We start from the raw sequence: 22208 nt of genomic DNA on the forward strand, positions 1-22208 counted from the left end.
CCTACCAACCTGCTGTATCCAAAGTTTTGTAAAAAAGTTGTAGAAGTTGTTGATCTTTTTGATTTTATATTCAAAAAGTCTCTTTTTATAAATATTATTTATTATACAATGTATATACCTTTGAGTTAACTAAGATTATATATTATATAAATATATATATATTTGGAGAAAATCTATTTCATCATGCAGTTGTTTTCTGTTAAATCATTAAAGAGAAGGTAAACTTCAAACGGACACATTGTACGATGTGTGGAGTCTCCAGATTCATCCTCAGATCAAGGGTATGTGAGTGTTGTGGCCTCAGCTAATTAAATGGCCAAATTATGGCCATTTCCTCTGGTCTCTAAGCAAGATGAGACATCATGGGCAGCAGGTGTGACATCAGACTAAGTCAGTATCACACAAGGGATTTCCTGCTTGGGGAAGAATGAATCTGGTCAGCAGTTCATTCGCAGACTTGAACATTTTCAACATGCAAGTTGATGTCTCAGATCTCCAAAAGATTCAGCCCAGGTCAGCAGGCCATTGAGCCAGCCATTTGTCTTAACCCTGTCCTCATCTTAGTCCCGTCTCTGCTGGTTGGGGAAAGAGGAATTGCTCTACTGAAAACAAAGCTGGACCAGAAACAGTTGCTCCCCTGCCAGCTCCGGACAACAGCTGAGCTGTGGAAGAGGTAGGTAGCTTGGCAAGATGTCGCTCTGCCCGTGAGCTCAGCCAAGTGACAATGGAGTTGTAGGTTGGTTTGGATAGGACTTGCCAGGCCATGCTCTGGGAAGGGCACTCTCTCCTTGGGCTGGAGTTTCAGTAAGACTCGGCTGAGGCCTTCATGCCATCTTGATGCTACGCCTCGTGACTCAGTTTTATGATGCTACGTGGTCCTTCAGCTCTTAGATCTACCTACAAAATGCACCCCTGCCCCCTTCAGTGTTTCTGGCACATCACTTCAGAGGACAGCCAAAGAGTTTTTCTTTCTTTCTCATTGTCTACAACAATTAGAGACAACTTGCATTGCATCATCGGAAAATGAAACAGTCTACTTCTGATGGTGGCGACCGGTTGCCAAGACCGCGTCCCTAGCCTTACGCCCCTCAGTAGAGAATGACTACATGAGTTCTCGCCTGTGCATTTTTTTGCCCCTAGACATCTTGTTCCATCTGTGCAAAGCCCCTTGAGGGTAGAGGTAGAGCACCTGGCTTAAGTGCTGGCCATCGGTTCTTTCATTTCACTTGTCCGTAAGGTGAATACTCTTTTCTCCCAGCACTTTGGATTTTATTGTTTGTTTAAACTTATAAGATTACCAAATATTTAAATGGTCCATATTCATACTCACCCAGGCTGGCTGTGTCCTATGACCATTGTGTTCTATTAAAGAGAAGACGGTTTATAGTTGTGCTTGAACTTTAGTTAGAAGCACTAGAAAAAGGAAGTTTTGAATTGTGCATGATGGTGCATGCCTTTTAATCTCAGCACCTGGGAGGCAGAGGCAGGCAGATCTCTCAGCTCAAGGCCAGCTGCCGCTACACAGTGAGACTTAGTGAGTCTTTAGAGGAAAAAAAAATTGAAAATAATTTGAGAGAAGTGAAAGGGACAATATGGTGGTTTTACTCAAAGCAACATTATTCTGAAGACAGGCTGTGAGTCCATGGATGAGCCACAAACACAGGAAAAGGAGCTGAGGAGAAAGCCAGGAAAAGCATGGCAAACGGGAGGTGGTTCTGGGTGGACTGCTGGTCGTCCTGTGTGCTGCTTGGCATACTTGCATGTAGCATGAGAGGTGGGTCTACACTCCAGATGTGAGTTCAGCAAAATGCTTGATTTTCCTCTACCATACCTGGCTTAACAGGGCCTGGGGGTCAAACAAACGACTATCTCCTCACCAAGCAATCCCCAAACAGCCGCTGACCATTATGGAGACCGAGGGCTGGAAAATCACAAATATACATCATTGCAATTTCTTTTCTTTCCCCCAAAGATTTATTTATTATGTATACAGTATGCATCAGATCACATTATAGATGGTTGTGAGCCACCATGTGGTTGCTGGGAATTGAACTCATGGCCTCTGAAAGAGTAGTCATTGCTCTTAACCACTGAGCCATCTCTCCAGCTCTCATTGCAATTTCCTATTTGGACATAGTCTTACTCTGGTACTATGTAGACCAGGCTGGCCTTAAACTTGTACTGATCCTCCTGCCTCTGCCTCTCGGGTACTGGGATTATAAGTGTGCACCACCACACCCCATCCTCCTTGCAAACCCCATCCCTCCTTGGGATGCCTGCAGATCACAGGTGTTATTGGTACCTCTTGGCACGTGGCATCATCCTCATACCCTCTTGGGCTATCGAGTCTCACCAGCTGCCAGGAAACAAGTGGCTTTCATCTTGCCATTAACTTCTAAAATTTAAATGTTCTTTTTGAACCTTGCCTGGTCACTTAGTTGAAGAGAGTGGCCCAGCTGCCAGGCAAGAAAACTGAAATCTTGCCCTTGCCTTCTGTTTGGTCCGGTGTCTATTTACTGTTGACTCTGCTCCAGCAGGTCTGCTGACCAGGGTTTGGTTATTAGACATAACTGAATCCCTTCCATAATTCTGTGACATACGGTAAAAACTCTAAGGTTGCTCACTATAATTTTTAGGCTATGAAAAAACAGCCTTAAACCATCTTGTATACTAACCATAGCTACTTATATACTTGTGTAGTACATGAAAAATAAAAAGGCACCCTCAAAGGAAGGAAAAAGCAAGCTCCTCTTTCTGACAGCCTTGGGTGGTCCATCAGAGTGTCTCGTTCCACCCCTGTGCTGTTCCCCGGGCCATGCTGTGGGCTGGAGGTAAGGAGGCCTCTAGGGCTCTTCCAAGAGCCAAGAGTGGAGCAACTGCTGTTCCCTAAGTTGCTGAAGATCCCCTCTTCTCTACAAACCCTCCATTTCTGGGCTTACTGGTGCCACGGGCTGTGGCTGTGGCATCAGTATCTGAGATATGCAGAAGGTATAAAGGACATGAAAGTGAGCCACACAAAACCATCTGAGCACAGGAGTCTCGGGGTTACATGCTTCAGAGGAGCCATTTTACTGAGAAGCAGCTTCCTCCAGTTTCTGACTAATCTTGTCATGGATTCATAAGCCCAGTTTTTTTTAAAAAGGCAAAATCAGCATCAAACTTGAGTATGAAGATTCTTATATATTAGCATATGCTATAAAAAAAAACACTTTTTTTTCCTTTTTGAGACAAGGTCTCTCGATAGCAGTGGTTCTCAGCCTTCCTAATGCTTTGACCCTTTAAAACAGTTCCTCATGTTGTGGTGACCCTCAACCATAAAATTATTTTCATTGCTACCTCATACCTAATTTTGCCTCTGCTATGAACTGTAATGTAAACATTTGTGTTTTCCAATGGTCTTAGGTGACCCCAAAAGGGGTCATGACCTCACAGTTGAGAACTACCGTTCTATAGAGCCTTGGATGTCCTGGAACTTACTATGTAGACCAGGCTGGCCTCAGACTCATAAAGATCCACCTGGCTCTGATGCCCGTGTACTGGGATTAAAGGTGTGTGCCATCAGCCTGGCCTAAAACTTACTTATTTTATGTGCTTTGCCTGCCTATGTATCTGTGTACCACTTGTGTCCGTTACAGACAATTATGAGCTGCCAAGTGCACTCTGGGAGTGGAACACAGTCTTCTGGAAGAGCAGTGAGTGCTCTTAACAACTAAGCCATCTCTCCAGCCCCTTAATATTTTCTAAAGAGATTTAAGAATAAGTCCTACCCATCTCCTACACTAGTTGTGAAAAAACAAGGAAGGGTTTCTCTTCTTAGTGCCTCTTCTTCATATAGTCCTGCTCAGTGATTGATACCGTTTGGTACAAAACACTGGTCTACACAAGATTTCAAGTATATTTACTCTTTATTGCATTCCTTCAGTTTGCATTACACAATATAATATTTATCTTTTTCAATATAATTTTTGGACAAAAACACAAGACATAAACTTCATTGAACAAGAAACATAAGTTAATCCATGTAGGCCTTTGGGAGGAGAAAAGCAGGACCGCAGACAACAGGGACCATGGTGATGGACAGGGACCAGGGCACTGGCCACAGGAATCACAGTTGCACAACACAGTCCACTCTTTCAAAGCCACAAAATACGCCAAAACAAAGTATATGGATAGCGAGATTAGGAGATGATTTGCCTTTTACTGTGGGGACAGTGTCAGAGTCACAGCCAGGTGCCCCTGTGGCAGCAAGCCTCCTGGGTGGCTTCTGATGGCCTTCTTTGTGTTTTGAGCAGCAGCAAGGGGGGTATGGCACCCTCCCTAACACTCATCTCCATGAATGACGACCTAATTAAATTCCTTCTAACCCACTGATCAGACAAACTACCCTCCAAAGGGCCGGGTGAGTTCCTCCGTTTTTGTTTTTGGAAGAAGTGTGTTGAGCACACTGGAATGGATACTGAAGGACTGGGGGAGAGGACTAGGAGGTGGTTTGCTCTGCTGGATAATAGTGTTTTATTTATGTGCTTTAGACATTACAGATCACTCAAGATACAGGGAGGATAAATTATAAGTCATTAGGCTGAGGAGAAAGAAGAGTTTGGCACTAATAAGCCTCTGACGTCATCCTAAGGAGCTGACCCACTTAGAGTTGGACACTAATTAGAGCTGAGAGGCTTGTAAATTATTTTAATATTTTTTTTTTCTGTTTAGGGATGTACAGCTTTCCATATGTATCCTTCGTAAGGTTTTAACAGCATCTATCAAGTGGTAATGATTAGCATATCTGTTACCACAGAGCAAATTAATTACACTCAGGCCTATCGTAGCCACCACAGGAATGATCTGACTTCCGATTAGAAAAGCTCTCCTGATTGCAACTTGGAAATATCTCTGAAAATGATTGAGGGCAGCATCTTAGATATTCAAAGCCTACTTCTTTAGGCAAAGATAACAGCCCTTTCTGTGGGAGAACCGTTTCACCAGAGACACAGCTGTTAGCAGGGGGAAGCACTAAGTGAATCCCTCGGGATTTCTACCTTGGCTCTTGGTAGAGCCTTACTCTGGGTAGAACCCTACCCTTCTGGTAGGCAGAGTGTTTGGGGGGTGGGGTGGGCGTGGCCTCCTACGTAGGCAGGGATCATCTTAGCTAGCCTGGGAGGGAAGCACAGCAGTCCAGGAAACACTAGGCTGTCTCAAAAGCACGAGGGAGTTTACCGCACGAATCATGCAGAGCGAGGGTGTCGTCGAGGGTGGTGACTGTTTCATTTAGTACGGTGTCTTGATGAGTGACAATCCCAGGCCATCTTCACCTTGGTCACTTCCCTTGGTCACTGTTGTAAACAGTCCGCTTTCAATCAAAGTCCAGGGGACTACTGCAAAAGAAATCCCAAAGCACACGCAAAACTGTGATCTCTGCAAACAAAAATCACTCACCAAGATTTGCTAAAAAGCTTCCTGTTTTCTCTACATTTCCCTCTGCCCATTTGATGTTTGATGGTTGCTTTTTAAAAGAAATACTCATAGCTCCACGCACTGAAAAGCAGGAGCCAATGAGCATGTACTTTAGACATTACAGTTTCCCCTGTGCTGTGAGAAGGGAGCTCTGTGAAGCCCACAAGGCGAGCAGGCCAACAGAGCAACCCACTTCCTTGCTTACTCCCTCAGACCTACAACACAGGAGGAGGCTAAGACACTAAAACAAGGTTATGCAGGAAAGAACCCATCAGATAGCCAGGGGGAGCCCTGGACCCCTGCAGATGGGGACCCACAGTGGGTGCTTCTAAGCACTGCATTTACTTACGCGCTTTCTTCTCTCATGAGGGCCAAGAACTTCCTCACACGGTACTCAGGGTCCATCTACAACCATCAGAAGAGAAAAAGACATGTCCATGGCATTTTCCCCGCAAAATGCATTTCCCTGCCTTTGGTTTGTTTTTGTTTTTGAGACAGAGTTTCTCTGTTTTAGCTCTGGATGTCCTGGACTAGTTTTGTAGACCAGACTGGCCTTGAACTCACAGCAATCCGCCTGCCTCTGCTGGGATTAAAGTCGTGTGCCAGCCGACAGCCCCGCCCCCGACCCCCCAACTCCCTCACCCCGGCCCAGAATGCATTTCTTTCACACAAGGGAGATGCTTAGTGCTACGCTTCCAGTGGCTTTCAGGGACCTGTCGCCTGCTCCCTGGCCGTTTTCTAGAAGCATAACAAAGCAGATTATGTCACTTGGAGGCCAGTGGGAAGCTGGGAAAAGCCGAGTGAGAGCACTTGGCTGAGGTGCTGTGTTGGTATGAAGGGGAAAAAAGGGACACCAGCAAGGCGGCACCAAAACACTAGGCTCATGCGGGTGGGGGTGGGGTCCAGACAGGCCTGGATACATTCAGGGTGCTGTGACTCATGGGAGTTCAAATGATAGCCAATTCAAACGTCTTATTGGAGGAGTAAGACAGAATTTGAAGAGACCAAATTGAGGTCTGATTAAAGTGACCAAAATACAGTTATGACTTTCACATACTCAGTGACCTGGCTTTCTCAGTTCCAGTGCCTGCCCCTTTGAGATTGGTGGAAATGCTACTATACCTAAGAGGGCAGAAAATGCTTCTGGGCTCTGCTCTTGGGACACCTGGCCTCTGGCTGCCCCATGTGTCACAGGCCCATGACAAGATGGTGGGTTTTGATCCAGGTGCCCAGTTCAAGTCATTATTACTTGAATTACCTCTCCTAGCTGTCATTTTGCCACCAATTTACCCTACTTTGTTAAGTGTATTGCGTTCTTTTTTTTTTTTTTAATTTATTTATTCTTGTTACATCTCAATGGTTATCCCATCCCTTGTATCTTCCCATTCTTCCCTCCCTCCCATTTTCCCCTTATTCCCCTCCCCTATGACTGTTCCTGAGGGGGATTACCTCCCCTGTATATGCTCATAGGGTATCAAGTCTCTTCTTGGTAACTTGCTGTCCTTCCTCTGAGTGCCACCAGGTCTCCCCCTCCAGGGGACATGGTCAAATGTGAGGCACCAGAGTACGTGAGAAAGTCGTATCCCACTCTCCACTCAACTGTGGAGAATGTTCTGCCCATTGGCTAGATCTGGGTAGGGGTGTATTGCATTCTTATTGGCCTGACTGAGATGTGTGGTGATGTGGGAAAAAAGAGCATTACAAACCAATACCTTTAATTCCTAAGCATGAATTTTTTATTGTAAGAACCGCCTCACTTGTAAAGCATGTGGAAGGGCAGAAGTCTGCTCCCAAGAGGGAGAGTCCCCGCCCTCTAGGGGCAGCTTGCAAACCCTCCGCCACTGCGAGGCTGCGGGTGAGCGTGCAATCAAATTCTCCTCCAAGCACTTCGCAAGCAAGGCTTCTCCTTCTGACCTGGCAAAACGTGGAACAGAAGTTTCAAATGTATCAAAGCTAAGGGTCAGACTACAAAGAACTAAGAAGAAGTGTGAACAGCTAACAAAAGATCCATTTTCCCCTCTTTGGGACTAGAATTACACATGAATCAATTGTCAAAGCGCTTTCTAAAAAATGAAACTGGCTGGAGCTCGCCCCAGTTAGTACACGCAGGTCTTTGCCCATTAACTATATTTAATATGTGTGAGGAGCGACTTACTGACTTGCCCGTAGCTATGGAATTAAAAGTCAAGAGAAAGGGAGGAAAAAAGTAATCTAGATAAATGACTTTATTCCCTCAGGTGACATCCAGTCAGCGCAGATCCTCAACACCGAGCAAGTTTTAACAAAATCGGGTACAGTGAGCAGAGCAAGCATGGCTTCCACTCTGCTGAACTGCATGCCTCTCCACTCGGGCTCGGCTCCTCAGGCAGATCTAAAGAGAAGTCACTCAGCTGCACGGAATCCATTTGACGTGAAGGGGTTCAAACTCCAGGCCTATGAAGTGTCAGTCGCTGAAGATTAGGCCGAGCGCCCCACTCTCACTTTCTACCCCACACACATAAGAGGTATTAACTTGATCACTGAGCTGCAGGCATCAAAGGAAGAGGAGGGGGTGGGGTGGGGAGAAAAACTTGCATAGTTTCTTCTATGCAATTATTTTAAAAGATTGGACTGAAACTGAAAAAAAAAAAAAAAAGAAGAAGGGTAGAGCTGACTTTCTGACAGATTTATCTTTTTTCAGGGACAGAGCCAATACACCTGTATGGACGCCTTTCCCAGGAATAAGACTGAGCAGGGTGCTCAGTCTCCAGCTCTAATTTACTGCTCATAATGGAAAATACATAAATCGACTTAAAAACAGTTGCTGGAAGCTCAGAGAACTTTTGCTTCCTGAAAAACCACAAAAATTTATTTTTGAATTTAGTTTATCAGAGAGAATATTTCTTATTTTTTGGCCTAAGAGCTTCCTTCACATGTGAACGTGAAGCTGAGATCCCCCGCGGCTCACACTGGACGGGCAGGGCTGTGCAATGATGATCAGTGCCTAGAATAACCCCAGTCTACCTAACTCACTCATTCATTCACCTATCCATTCATTTGTTCAAGGAAAATTCACTGAACACTCAAATATGTGCTCATCTGGTTCCGGGGCCATGGACAGTGGGTGGCAGTCCAGGTGTCTGCCCACAGATATTATGTACGTGTGTGTGCATATGTGATGTGATGTGAGAAAAGTTCCAAATTAGTCTCATCTGCTTGTGCCTGGCTGGCATCAGGCTGGGACTCAGTTGTCTATGGGATCCTGGATGCGTTAACCCTACAACAGTCCGCATGAGATTTCTGGGGAGCTGGGCATGGTGGAGCACACCTTTAGTTTCAGCACTTGGGAGGCAGAGCCAGGGGGATATTTGAGTTTGAGGGTTGCCTAGTCTACATAGAGAGCTTCAGGATTGGCTAGGGCTACACAGAGAAACCCAGTCTTGGAAAACTAAAACAAATGAATGGAAATTTCTAGGCATTCAGCGAGAAGTACACAGAGTGCACGTCTAATCTGTACAAGTCAATGCGTCTGCCCTTGCATGTCCCCATGTCTCCTTACCTGTCTATGCAGGCATGTACTGACCCTGATGGGTAACACCTCACCTCAGTAATGAGTGTGCGATCCGGGTTAATTCACTGACAACTTGTGGACATGGAATTCATATTTTTAAAATTGCTCTTGGAAGTCCTTTCTAATTTTAGACCTAATAACTCTCTACATTAAGATTAGAAGGCATGCCACGCTCTTCTCATTTATTTCTGAAGATTGAGGAGGAGATGCTGGGTAGTGGTAGCACACGCCTTTAATCCCAGCACTTGGGAGCCAGAGGCAGGTGTACCTCTGAGTTTGAGGCTGGTCTGGTCTACAGAGCTGCATAGATAAGCCCTGTCTAGAAAAACAGAAGGAGGAGGAAGAAGAGGAAGAGGAGGAGGGGGAGGGAAAGGAGGAGGGGGAGGAAGAGGGAGAGGGGGAGGGAGAGGGGGAGGGAGAGGAGGAGGGGGAGGGAGAGGAGGAGGAGGGGGAAGGGGAGAAGCAGGAAAAGAAAAGAAGGAAGAAAAGAAGAAGAAGAAGAAGAAGAAGAAGAAGAAGAAGAAGAAGAAGAAGAAGAAGAAGAAGAAGAAGAAGAAGAAGAAGAAGAAGACTACAGCCAATGTTCCTGAACCTTGGGAGAGGAGCCTTGGGCAGGCCTTCTTGGTGTGCCACCCCCGTTCCTGTGACTCACGAAGAGAAGGAATCGCCTTACCTGCAGGGACATCTCAATCAACATTAGTAACTTCTTGATTCCTATCCAGACTTTCTTCCCTTTGACTTGCTGAGCAATTGTGGTGCGCTCCTTATCTTTGAAGTTGCCCAAAAGCTACAAAAGTAATAAGCAATAATAAAGTCACCTTCACAGTATGCACCTCAGCACATCTGCCCTTAAGTGAACAGTGGGAGGAGCCACCTGACTGTCATAAACTGACGCACCGAGTCATATATGACCATATAAGGCAAAAGTCTTATTCTGTGGACCAGACTAACCTAAAACTCATGGTAATCCTCCTGCCTCAGCTTCCCTGGTGCTGAGATCAGTTTGTCTGGAAGAGACATATCTTAAGCTGGTTTCCTAGGGACCTCTACCAAACTGAGAGACAGGTTTGCCGGGGGTGGGGGGGAACGGCTCCAATCTGGGATAAGTACAAGTTAAATGTGTTAGCATTCCTTCCTAGGAGCATTTGCATGTGTCAAAGTAGACTAACTTTTTCTTTAGCCCATCCCAGATACAACAGTACGCTCAAACAGGTGACCCAGCAACACCTCTCACAGAAGCAGCTAGCTCCTGTGCTGTTGGAAGCCTCCTTGACTCGACCACACCGAACCACTTACATCATATTTTCCAACAGATCTATCTAGTCATCTGTGCACATCAATGTAGTCAACACCCACTGCAAGATTCACTTTTTAAATTAAAGGCTTTATCATCTTCAAAAAAATTAAGGGAGCGTTTCTACATTGTAAAGTTGCGAAGTCGGGGTGGCTTTTGTGCCGTTTCAAAGGCTTTAATCACTGTTCTTGTTTATTAAATGCAAAGGAATGTGCAGCCAGCCTGCGTGAAGAAACGTTGGTTACTCCCACGGTGCTGCTGCACCCATCCGAGCCCCTGCTGTGTAATGCAGAAGCTCCGCATGCATGCTGGGAAGAGAGTGGGTGACCCCTGCAGTCTGTGGGAGACGGTTACCGCTCTCCTTTGCCTCTTTCTTGTTCCTCGCACTCCTGAAAAGCTCTGGAGGGAACGTCCCAGGGTCCCCCATTCTAGCTTGACGTTAACGGCCAGTTGCTCTGGCTGGGGACCCTTCAGCATTATCTCAGGCCTCAACTCCTCTCTGATAGGCAGCTTTTAGCAGTGACGCATCGTTACCTCCAGCGCTTCCAGCAGCTGCTCTCCCGTGGCAATGTTGGGCACGTGGATGGTGGTGCTGAAGGCGTGAAGCATCTCCATTTCCTGCAGGACATCTTTACGGCTGGTGGTCCCGATGATGAGGAGCTTGCGGCCCTGCTTAGTGAGACAGACGTGTTACAGTGCACAGAAACCCGACAACGAGGAGGCCAGAGGAGGCTTGAATGAAAGGAGCAGAACCCACTTATTTGTGTATGTAAGTGAGTAGGCAAAACACACAAAAACCAGGGTTTTCCAAATAAAACTCGAAACAAGGCACAGATGGTGCAATTTCGAAGCAGCAACAATGAAGTGGGGCCTTCTCACTGCTGCTGGCCAACAAGGGACCAGTAAACCGGGGAACACCAAACCAAGGCCAGAGACACCCAATGTACACTACAGGTCCATCTTGTGATGGGAAATAGGGTTTTCTTAAACAGGGTCTCACTATGCAGCTGTGGCTGGCGTGCGCTCACACGCTCACACACACACACACACACACACACACACACACACGAGCAGAAACCCTTGACACTATTAGTTCCTTGGTTTAGCAGATTTGTGTCATATATAGATTAAAGGTGAATCATTGTTGCTGTCCAATAAATCAACTAGAAAAAAACATATTAACCAAAAAAATCAAATGCTTATCAACAGACACTTACAAAGTTTTTGAATGTCTATGGAAGGACCTTGTGTAGAGGGGTGGAAAGATAAAAAACAACAGACCCTCAAGACTATGCCACCTGGAAGGGAGAAATACTATTTCCAGGGAAGGAACCTGGCAGAGGAAGTACATTCCCTGCAGGAAGGTTTTTTTAAATTTTTCTTTTTGAAGACAGGATTTCTCTGTGTAGCCTTGGCTATCCTGGAACCTGTTCTGCAGACCAGGCTGGCTTCTTCCTCCGGAGTGCTGGGACTAAAGGACTGCACCACCACTGCCTGGCCTCCAGGCTAAGTCTTAAGGAACGGGGGAGCTGGTTTGGAAGATGAAGAGGACTCTAAGACAGAGGGAGTGGCAGTCCAAAGGCAAAACTAAGAGAAGCTGGGTGCTGAGGTAATCACATACTGAGACACATTTATATGCATCTTTACTATAACAAGAAAGGCTTTTATACTAAAAAACACTTTCACAATTCTAATGCTAACTTTGGAACATGCTTCTAAAGCTAGCAGATACCAACGCTGGGGCAGTCTTGTTACAGTTATTGCTGTTTCGACAGTGTCTGGCTATGTGCCCAGGCTAGCCTTCAGCCCCTGAGCTCAGTGATGCTCCTGTCTTGGTCTTCTCGCTCATCACAACTAAGGAAAGGCAGCGGCTTCTCCTCCCCTCAGGCCCTAGCATCCTAACCTCTCTCTTCTCACAGAGGGAAACACTGGCTCCCGAGGAGCATCTCTGCAAAGGTGCACCTTGCTCACTATAGAGAGCTGAACTTTTTTTTTTTCCATCTACCACCATCTTCCTCAAGGAACTTTCTCCTCCAGCGACTCCGATGTCTTCAGGGTGTTGAAAGATTGGGAAGTGTGGGGTAACTTATAATAGAGACGCTAATTTATGTTTTCCCTGTCTCCTTGTTTAACAAGACTGCAAACACTGTGGAGAGGTCACGACCCAGGCAAGCTCAGGCCTTGACTTGTAAAGCATCATCTTTAAGAAAACACTGAAAAACATTACCAAATAATTAAATTGTGCCGGATCGCTTTTGTGTATGTGTGTGTGTGTGTGTGTGTGTGTGTGTATTAATTAGCGGGAATGCTCATCTGGAAGCACTCTCATGGAAAAGCAGCTGTGGATGTACGAAGGTAAGAGCCACACTGGGTCACACGTGAAGGGTAGCAACTGCCAACAGCATGCGGTGGGCCTGTGGCTTTAGAAGAGGTGTGTTCCACTCGAAGGGGAACTCTATCTTGCTTATGTGTGGCTACTGGTTTAAAGTCCTCAGTGCCCAAACATGTCCCATGGAAGAAAAAGAAAGAAAGAAAGAAAGAAAGAAAGAAAGAAAGAAAGAAAGAAAGAAAGAAAGAAAGAAAGAAAGAAAGAAAGAAAGAAAGAAAGAAAAGAAAGAAAGAAAAAAGAAGAAAAAAAAGAAAAAAGCAGTAATAACCTATCTGGGAGGCAGGGAGTTGCTCCCAGCATACTCTACCGAGATTTGCTAGTCCTGATGAGACACAGAAAAGGCCTAAATAAAATGACTATCTGCCAATCGGATTAGGATGAGCATTGTTCTGAGGTTAAATAAGTATTAGTTAACTAAGTCTTAGTGCTATAAGAAGCAACTCAGGTGAAAACATTACCATGAAAAAGGCAGCGCTCGGTCAGGTGCTGATCCTTCAAAAACCCACGTCTTTACAGGATGAAGAATGAGCCAAGCGCCCAAGCAGCATCTGAGCCTTTTGCCACACAAAGGGCTAACCAGATAATCCACACCCTTTCAGAGTTCTGCCATTGATTGGCCCCAATCAACTGATTTGTAACAAAAGTTCATGTGGAATAAAGCTTTTTTTTTTTCTTTTCCTAAATAAAAAAATGCCACCAATATAATAACTGCAGTGAAATGGAAGGACTGGCTGGCCTCAACCCCCCAACAAAAGTGAAGTCAGTTATGCGGGGGAAATAAAGGCCGTTCTTTCTTATCATTCAATGCAGCAAATGTAACACACTCTCGCTAAGAAGAATTAACCCGGAACAATCGGAAACCCTGGGATGGATTAAGAAGTGAGTTTAAAAGCGAGGTTCAAAACTGCCATGTGCGATGGGCCCTAGACTCTATTTTCTAATGACTATAATCTGATGTTTTCGTAAAAGAGTGAAAATGTCAGAACACTCAGAATTTGTAAACCCAGGGAGTGCAAGACGAAATGAACATTCGCTAATTGGAACGTTAACAAGAACTCATCTTTTAAGGCAGGAGAATGGTGAAATTTAGTGCGCACCTTTAAAGTGATTGAAATGTATCTGGGAAACTGGCTGGTCGGCACTCAGGGTCACTACCAAGTCACACACCAGCAAACATTAAGGGGCAGTGGCTGCAGAGACTTGGAGGTGTGTGGAGCATCTCAGAGTGGGCTAACTGGGAGCAGCAGCAGAGCTGCTGGCTGGGCTGAGCGGGGACGGCCCTCCAGGAGCAAGACAGGTCTCTGATGCCACCAAGCCCCATGTGGTTGGTGGAAGCAGCTATGCTGCAGGACCAGGTCTCTCTGGAGAGATGAGGGCTGCCAACGAAAGGAAGACGCAGGATGTTGAAAGAAGGAAGGAGAGGTAATAGAAAAAGCATCAGGACAAAGCAAAGGCAGGCCTCAAGGAGGAAGGATCCTGGCAGGTGCCTGCACAATGCCCTCCTCTCATGGCCTTGGACAAAGCAGCCACAGGGATGCCATGCCAGTTCTGAGTAAACCTCCCCAGGAAGAGTCCTGCACCCTTCAGCCCATAGCTTACCCATAATTGGGTGCTTCTGATGGCAGCCTGGGTGGGAGCAGGGGTGAGGAAAGTGATGGAGTTTTCCGCCTTTTACTTTCGAGGGTTTGCTTGAGTGTCAGCTTTTCCATAGCTCACTCAGGCCCCACGCCCACCCGCTTCCTCTCTCTTAGTCTACTCTTCGGTCCCACGATGGGATCACCCTTCACAGACCACCTACATGACTCATGCCTTATGTTTGCTCAGCATTGCACGTCTCACAAGTCTTTTGTGAGGCAGGGGTGAAGTGTGTTTGGTTTTACTGAACCATCCGGAGCTAACACGGGGCCTTGTACAAGGTGGTAGGGGGCAGTTAATAAATATATGCTGAATAAATGAATGATCGCAGTTCCGGTTTCCCGGTAGTAGATGACTCTATTGTTATATCTCTCTTCTGGCCCTGGAAAAATGTACATTACACCAGGTTAACAGGAAATGACCATTTCCAAGTCCACAGCCCTGCGCCCTGAGTGTTGATGATGAAGACGCTCTAGAGTGGATGGCACTCACTCAGCCTGCAATGTGAGTTGACGCCAAAGGCTGCTGCAATTTCCCTTTTAGCTGATCGACCCTCATCTGCTGACTGCTTAATACAGGCTTCTCTTGCAAAGGGAAGGGGCTTATGGGAAGCAAGGAACCCAAGCTAGTGAGAGAAGAAGTATTAGTGTCTCCTACAACTCTTGGTTTGCTGTAAAGGAAATGAAAAGACTACCTATCATTAAAAGCAGCCAGCAAGCCGGGCGTGGTGGCGCACGCCTTTAATCCCAGCGCTCGGGAGGCAGAGGCAGGTGGATCTCTGTGAGTTCGAGGTCAGCCTGGTCTACAAAGGGAGTCCAGGACAGCCAGGGCTAACATGGAGAAACCTTGCCTTGGGGAAAAAAAGAAAAGCATCCCGCAGGGCTGAGAGTGGCCTCAGTGATAGACAGCTTGCCCACAAAGGGGAAACCCAATTTTAAGCCCCAGCATTGCAGAGACAGACAGACACACAGACAGACACAGACAGACAGACAGACAGACAGACAGACAGACAGACACACACACACACACACACACACACACACACACACCAACCAGGAGTCAGGGCAGCAGCAGTGATGGCCTCCGGGCCTCTCCATGTCTAGCCTGCCTTTGGGATCATGGCTCAAATGTCTGTAGCTGCCGTGGCTCTTCTTTGTACTTTCCCCCCCTTCCTCAGTTAAATGCTCAAGTTGAATACCAAAGGAAGGATGTTTCGAATAAATCATGCTGCAACTGGGAAGACAACTACACTTAAGTTCTCCATTAGACTTTACCCTGGAGCAAATTCTTTGCCTGGCCCTTTGTAGGCAGCCTGGTGCTGTAAGCAGAGCAGAGGACAGGAGGAGGGCGCTCACGCTGATGGCGTAGAAACCAGAGCCTGGACTCTAGATTTTAAATGGGCAAAAGCAAACAACCCAGTGGAAGCAGCTCACAAGACCAAGCCTGAACCACAGGACCTTACACTGGAGCAGTGCTAAGGACTGCCCCCCCCCCCATCTTCTTGTGCTCTTCTGAATTTAGTAGCTGAGGAAAGTGGTGAGGAGATGTGTCTGGGCTCTTAGGCTTTGGGGTCCATTGCTGACGGCTTACCTCTTCTTGTGATGCTATGAATTGAACCTGGGGGCCTTACACACAGCAGTTAGGAGCACCCCATGTACGATTTTATTATTTATTTATTTGGTTTTTTGAGACAGGGTTTCTCTGTGTAACCTTGACTGTCCTGGACTCACTTTGTAGACCAGGCTGGCCTCAAACTCACAGCAATCCATCCACCTGCCTCTGCCTCCCCAGTGCTGGGATTAATGGCGCGCGCCACCATGGCCGGCTCTCATCGCAGCTCTTTCTAACTTTATTTCCACCTGTGTGGTTTTCACTTTGGGGTTGTTGGGAGTTTGTGCCAGTGTGCAGCTCTATCACGTTCGTGTTTCAGAGCCTTCCCTCCCCTAACTCTGTCCTCTTTAACCACAGGACCATACTCAGCGTGTCCTGTCCTAACATCTCACCTGTGAGGAGGCACCTTGCTAAACAATTTCAATTACCCAGAGCTCAGGCAAGTACTGAAAATAATAAATTACCAAGTATTCAAGACAAGAAAGAAGCAAATAACATCTAGGCCCAAACATGACTATGAGGTTTAGAGAGCCAAGGCTACACAGATAAACCCTGTCTCAACAAAACAAAACAAGATGATCCTGAGCAGAAGCATCAAAGTACTGAGAGGCCCGGCAGAGGCTGGCAGATGATCTTGCTCATTAGAGTCCTGCAGGTAGCAGCTGTCTCCATCATCACCAAGGAGCCAGGGGGCACAAACTTAACACACAGGGCATGTGGTCTCCCTACCGACTGCCACACACGGGCTGCATATGCCAACATGCCTTGCTGAGTGCACCAACACATTGGTGGTGATGACAATTCTTATTTACTAATAGAGTTTAGCATATCTTGCCTCAGATACCAAAAATATACACGGCAAACTTTTTCCTCTTAAAACCGTTGTTTTGGTTGGTTGGTTTTTATTTTTTCAAAACAGGGTTTCTCTGTGTAACAGCCCTGGCTGGCTGTCTTGGAACTCATTTTGTAGACCAGGCTGGCCTCGAACTCACAGAGATCCATCTGCCTCTGCCTGTTGAGTGCTGGGATTAAAGGTGTGTGGCACCGCCACCTGGCAAGTATAACAATTGATAAATATGGATATCCTTTGGGGGGTGGAGAAAGGATGGCTCATTGGGTAAAAGCACTGGCTGCTCTTATAGAGGACATTGGTTCAATTCCCAGCACCCACAGCTATCTGTTCCTCCAGTTCCAGGGGATCCAATGCCCTCTTCTGGACTCTGAGGGCACCACACACATGAAGGTAAAACACCCACATATAGAAAAATAATGCTTCAGTCAAAAAATGAAGCCCCTTGCTTTCCTTTGGATTCCCATTCTTGTCCCCAGTGAAACTGAATAAGTCATGTGAAATCTAAGATGGTTTATTGTACCCAAAACATATCCTCAATTGCCAAGAATCTTCGTATAAAAGGCTATAAGCACCCTAATTGGCACATAGGCACATCCTTGTCACTGGATAGTGACAGAGGCCCCAGCCTCTGTGTGAACCAGAAAAACAGCAACAGGGACAGTAGCAGTTAAACTGCTGACTATGGAAAACAGCCGCTGGGGTCTGGGCAAACCTAGCCATGCTGGCCACAGTCTCCATGCCAGCACACCGTGTGTGGGAGTCGTAGAACCTGCCAGAATAAGTGTGCATATCCCAGGTATGCGATGCAGGGACACTGAGAACTCATTTGACAAAATAATTGGATTGAGGGCAGCGTCCTGGTGAGCATCGGAGGCGCAGCCTCAGCTCCACGCCAGGCTAGACAGTGAGCGCTGCTTGTACTGCAGCAGGGTACCCCTCGGCCAAAAACCGCACAACGGGGCAGGGTATTGTATCCATCCTCACTTTCTATACTGTGGGATAAATAGTTACTACCTGTGCGCTCTAACAAAAGCAGATGCTCCTTAAGGTATTTCAACCTTGTGTGTCTAAAGAAATGTGACAGACCAACCCTTCCACCAGCCATGCATGACACATAACTGCTGCCATTCATCTTGGGTCGGGTTCAGCCATCATCCTTTTAGATAGGAAACACAGCTCTGAGCGGAGCCAAGGACAGCTGTGAGAGCCGAGGGGCCCTCCCCACCACAGAGTACCTTATGGACATTGCAGCATTTATCTTAAAAGGAAAGGCAAGGTTAGAAATAGACATCACATATAGTCCAACAGGGAGGGCTCATCTAACGCTGTCTGAGGCCATCCTGAGCTACACAAGATCCTATCTCCACAAAACAAAATGAGACAAAACAAAGCGTTATGCTGTTAGGTTGAGAGTAAAAATAGCTATGTAAAAACACTAAAATTTTATTTTTCCTAAGCTGGCCGGTGGTGGCATACACCTTTAATTCTAGTACCCAGGAGGCAGAGGTAGGTAGATCTCTCAGTTTAAGGCCAGCTTCATCTATAGAGTGAGTTCCAGGACAGCCAGGGCTGCACAGAGAAACCCTGTTTTAAAAAAAACTGAAAAGAAAAATTTTTCCTGATTATCTAAGTAATGTGTTTGTGGTAGAAGTTTTATAACATATAAGAAATAATGAGGGGTTGGAGAGATGGCTCAGAGGTTCAGAGCACCACCTGCTCTTCCAGAGGTCCTGAGTTCAAGTCTCAGCAACCACATGGTGGCTCACAGGCATCTACAATGTGACAATAAATAAAATAAATAAATATTTAAAAAGAGAAAGAAAGAAAGAAAGAATGAGGCAGGAAAAGACCTGCCATCGGGGAGGAGCAGCAGCTGTGTTTAAGATGAAAATGGTAGGACTTCCATTACCATAAAATACTGTTTTTTGTTTTACAGTCAATACAGACTAATGCTTATATGAAAATTTGGGGGTACTGAGCCCAATTTTTCTTGTTTGAGGCCAACTGATGGAAGGACAATTACAACAAACTGTTTGGGGATATCTACTCTATCCCTTATGTTTTTTTTTGAGACAGGTCTTGCAATATAGCCCAGGCTGGCCTTAAACCTGCCATAGTCCTGTGTCCTACCTCTGCCTCCCAAGAGCGTGCCATCATACATAAAAGCCCCCTTTCTTTCCTCTCTCTCACACGCGCGTGTGTGTGTGTGTGTGTGTGCATGTGTGCGTGTGTGTGTGTATGTGGTATGTGGCAGCCTGGTCACACCCAGTGAGAAGGATTCTTTCTCCTCTCCAGTGTGACAGGGAGGGCTGTGACAGTGTGTGGCTTGCAGACACACTGTGACGTAAAGCCATCAAGTCCTAGTTCTACTTATATTCCAGTAAACACCAGGAATTCCGACACACTGTCTTAGCCCTTTTATAAGGTTGGCTTTTCCCAATGGCTGTTCGGCACACACTGCGTGGCATGAAGCCCCAGGGATGCTCGGAGACCTGTGTCCTGATTTTAGGCACAGGAAGGATGAAGGAAAATGAGTTGCCATTCAGTTGTACCAGGAGTTGGGAGAAAGGACCATGGTCACAGCCCCCAGGGGCCTCAAGGAAAAGCAACAGGTGGGCCAGTGCAGGTGCAGCGGGCAGCATCCCCAGGCCTCAGTGGCTAGGTCCCCTGCCAATACTCCCCATCAGCCTCCCTACATACCCTGCCTTATCGAGTCCTGAAACTGTCTCTATGTCATTCTTTTATAACAGAAATCTCTAATACCCAGACAAGTACATTTGTCTCAGGACTTAGCTTACATATACCACTGACTGTGGACAGAGGCACAGGAAGTGACACAAGCTAGAATTCTGAATTTACTCTCTCTGGCCCTCTCCTCTACTTAGCAGGTGCACCGCTCAGCTGCCTGTCTCACTAGCCGAAAAGGCCCCGAGGCTACCTGCAGGTAATTCTTTGCTTTAATATCTTATATGGTTACAGTTCTACACGTATAAAGGCCTTCATTAGATAATATCTTAGTTCATCCTTAACAGATAGGAAAAGAAGAACCATTTTCACTTTATAGATGAGAGAGAGAGAGAGACAGACAGACAGACAGACAGACAGACAGACACTAAGATTCCAGTTTAAGGCAATCATGCCAGAAGGTGTCTGACTTGAATTCAGGATTTATGACCCTAAGCTAGTTCTGCAGAGAAAGTACTCCTAGGAGGTGACCAGCACCATTGAATGCTGGGTGATGGTTACAACACCTCCAGAGCTGCTATATTGGGGGTGGGGGGGACTTACCTAGGCTGAGAAAGACTAAGGCTGCATTTTAGCTGTGATGCAATTTTTTCATTATTTTTCATCTGCTGAATAAAATTTAGATATTCTGAGTTACTAGAAAATGGTATACACACACAAGTACTGATTTTGGTATTAATTAATGCCTATCATGTAGTCTTCCAAAAACAATTTTTAAAAAAATCAAACCCTTTGAAATATCTTCTCAGATATTTCTAAGAATGTTTTATAAAAGGGTTCATCAAACATTTTACTATTTTTGATACATTTAAAACTAATCTGCACTTACATATTTTATTCAGTTTATGTGTAACTTCCCAAGAAAACCTACTATTCTAAGAAAAGTGCATATAAAATAACTTTATAAAGCACAGCAGCTATCTAATATCATTGACTTAATAAATGGAAAAATTATCCAGGTGCAGCGGTGCACACCTTTAATCCCAGCACTTGGGGAGGCAGAGGTTGGCGAATTGCTGTGAGTTCGAGGCCAGCCTGGTCTACAAAGTGAGTCCAAGACAGCCAAGGCTACACAGAGAAACCCTGCCTTGAAAAACCAAAATAATAAACAAGTAAACAAACAAACAAACAAACAGGAAAAATAGGCCACTGGACTGCTAGTTATCATTTAAAAAAAAAAAAAAAGTCCACTGCAGAAGCCACCCTGTCAAGTGGTTACAATTAATGTGTCTGGCAAAACGAGCACACCTTTTCCTGAAGTGGTTATACATCTTACTGAGTCACACTGTAGTCATTAGCCAGGGTTAATTTTAAACAGATAGATGGGAAGATTCTCGTGTTTAGGCCTGTAGGCTTGGAGTCTTTCATTATCTGTTTATTCACTAAAGCAACGAAAGGCTGAGGAGTCGCCCAACACGAGCGAGACTGTCCCAACACCACAGCTACGGGCAGAGTGGACTGCAATGTCCTGCAACAGCTACACGAAAGCAGTGGCCTCCACAGACCGGTGCTGCTGAAACAAAAATCCATGGCGCAACACAGATGCCTATGCAGAGAGCTATAGTTTTTGTTTTAATTTTTAAAGAATATTTTACTGAATAGTCTTCTAAAGAGATGCTACAGACTGCTGCCTTCCTATAGTTTTTATTTGCCCAACTATGCCCTGACAATACCACCCCCACATACTATGTATATGTATATGTATGTGTATACACACACACACACACACACACACACACATACACACACACACACACACACACAACCTTGAACTTCTGATACCCTTGCTTCTACCTCCCCAAGGGCTAGGATTTTGTGTGAACCCCATCACACCTAGCTTGCTTTCTTTCTTTTTTTCCCCTGAGACAAGGTTTCACAATGTAGCCTGAGCTGGCCTTGACCCTTCTGCCCCTGCTTCCTCAAAGCTAGGATAGCAGGCACGCACCAGCACATCCTACTTCCTGCCCTTTAAAAACAACAACGAAGCATCCCCAGGCATCAGAGCGAAAGGTCTTGTAGTTAAATTCAGTTTCAACTTTTAACCATTAGGCCTGAGTTTTACTTTGGGGATAATGCTAAGAATTTGGAGATATTCTTTTTAACGTTTATAGTTTCCGAAGAGTGTACTGCTGGTATGACGCAAACAAGTTCTGTGTAAATTAATGTGTAGAATCCCATCAGCTGAGGAAAAGGCAAGTGGTACCCAGGGCATGGACCCCGGGCCAGCTTTCAGTGTCCATGGCTACTTATTCACATGTCTGATCAGGTGCCATTTTCTATATGCCCTGATAAAAGAAGGTTGGGAGGCCCTGGAAAGGGACTGGTTCTCCATGAACTGTAGGGCTAGTCTGCTCTGTTCTGCCCTACCCTATTCCATCCAGATGGGGCTTCCAGTGGGACTCTAAACAATGCCAGGAACACCCAGGATTAAGAAGCCCTTAGACTTGTTGAGTTGTCTTACAGCCTGCAGAGCTCCTTCTTAGGCACTTGTCTTCCAGATGATAAAGCTATTGCTTTAAGTGTGGCCTTAGAGACCCAAGAGGTGCCACTGGTATAAGCAGTTCACCTGGCCTCCCTTCTTTACTCGGCCCTGATGCGCAGACCTAGGCTTTTATCCTTCCGATCTGGAAAAGCACATCCCCCTCAACTTCCATAAATCTGCAAACCTTGAAAAGAGCCC

The 22208-nt window shown here is 45.9% G+C and overlaps 1 protein-coding gene across 1 annotated transcript in view; it reads right to left on the reverse strand.

Annotated features, from left to right (window-relative positions):
* Nucleotides 1-4690: 4690 nt before the first annotated feature.
* The window catches only part of Nsf (N-ethylmaleimide sensitive factor, vesicle fusing ATPase), a 139816-nt gene continuing 122298 nt past the window's right edge, over nt 4691-22208 (reverse strand). The window contains exons 18-21 of the mRNA XM_051158845.1: nt 10830-10964; nt 9675-9788; nt 5801-5856; nt 4691-5372 (exon numbers count right to left, since the gene is read on the reverse strand). Coding sequence (XP_051014802.1) covers nt 5351-5372; nt 5801-5856; nt 9675-9788; nt 10830-10964 — 327 coding nt within the window. The 3' untranslated portion in view covers nt 4691-5350. The remainder of the gene's footprint in view (nt 5373-5800; nt 5857-9674; nt 9789-10829; nt 10965-22208) is intronic.

Source organism: Acomys russatus, chromosome 16, assembly GCF_903995435.1.
Source record: "Acomys russatus chromosome 16, mAcoRus1.1, whole genome shotgun sequence".
Classification (NCBI taxonomy): Eukaryota; Metazoa; Chordata; class Mammalia; order Rodentia; family Muridae; genus Acomys; species Acomys russatus.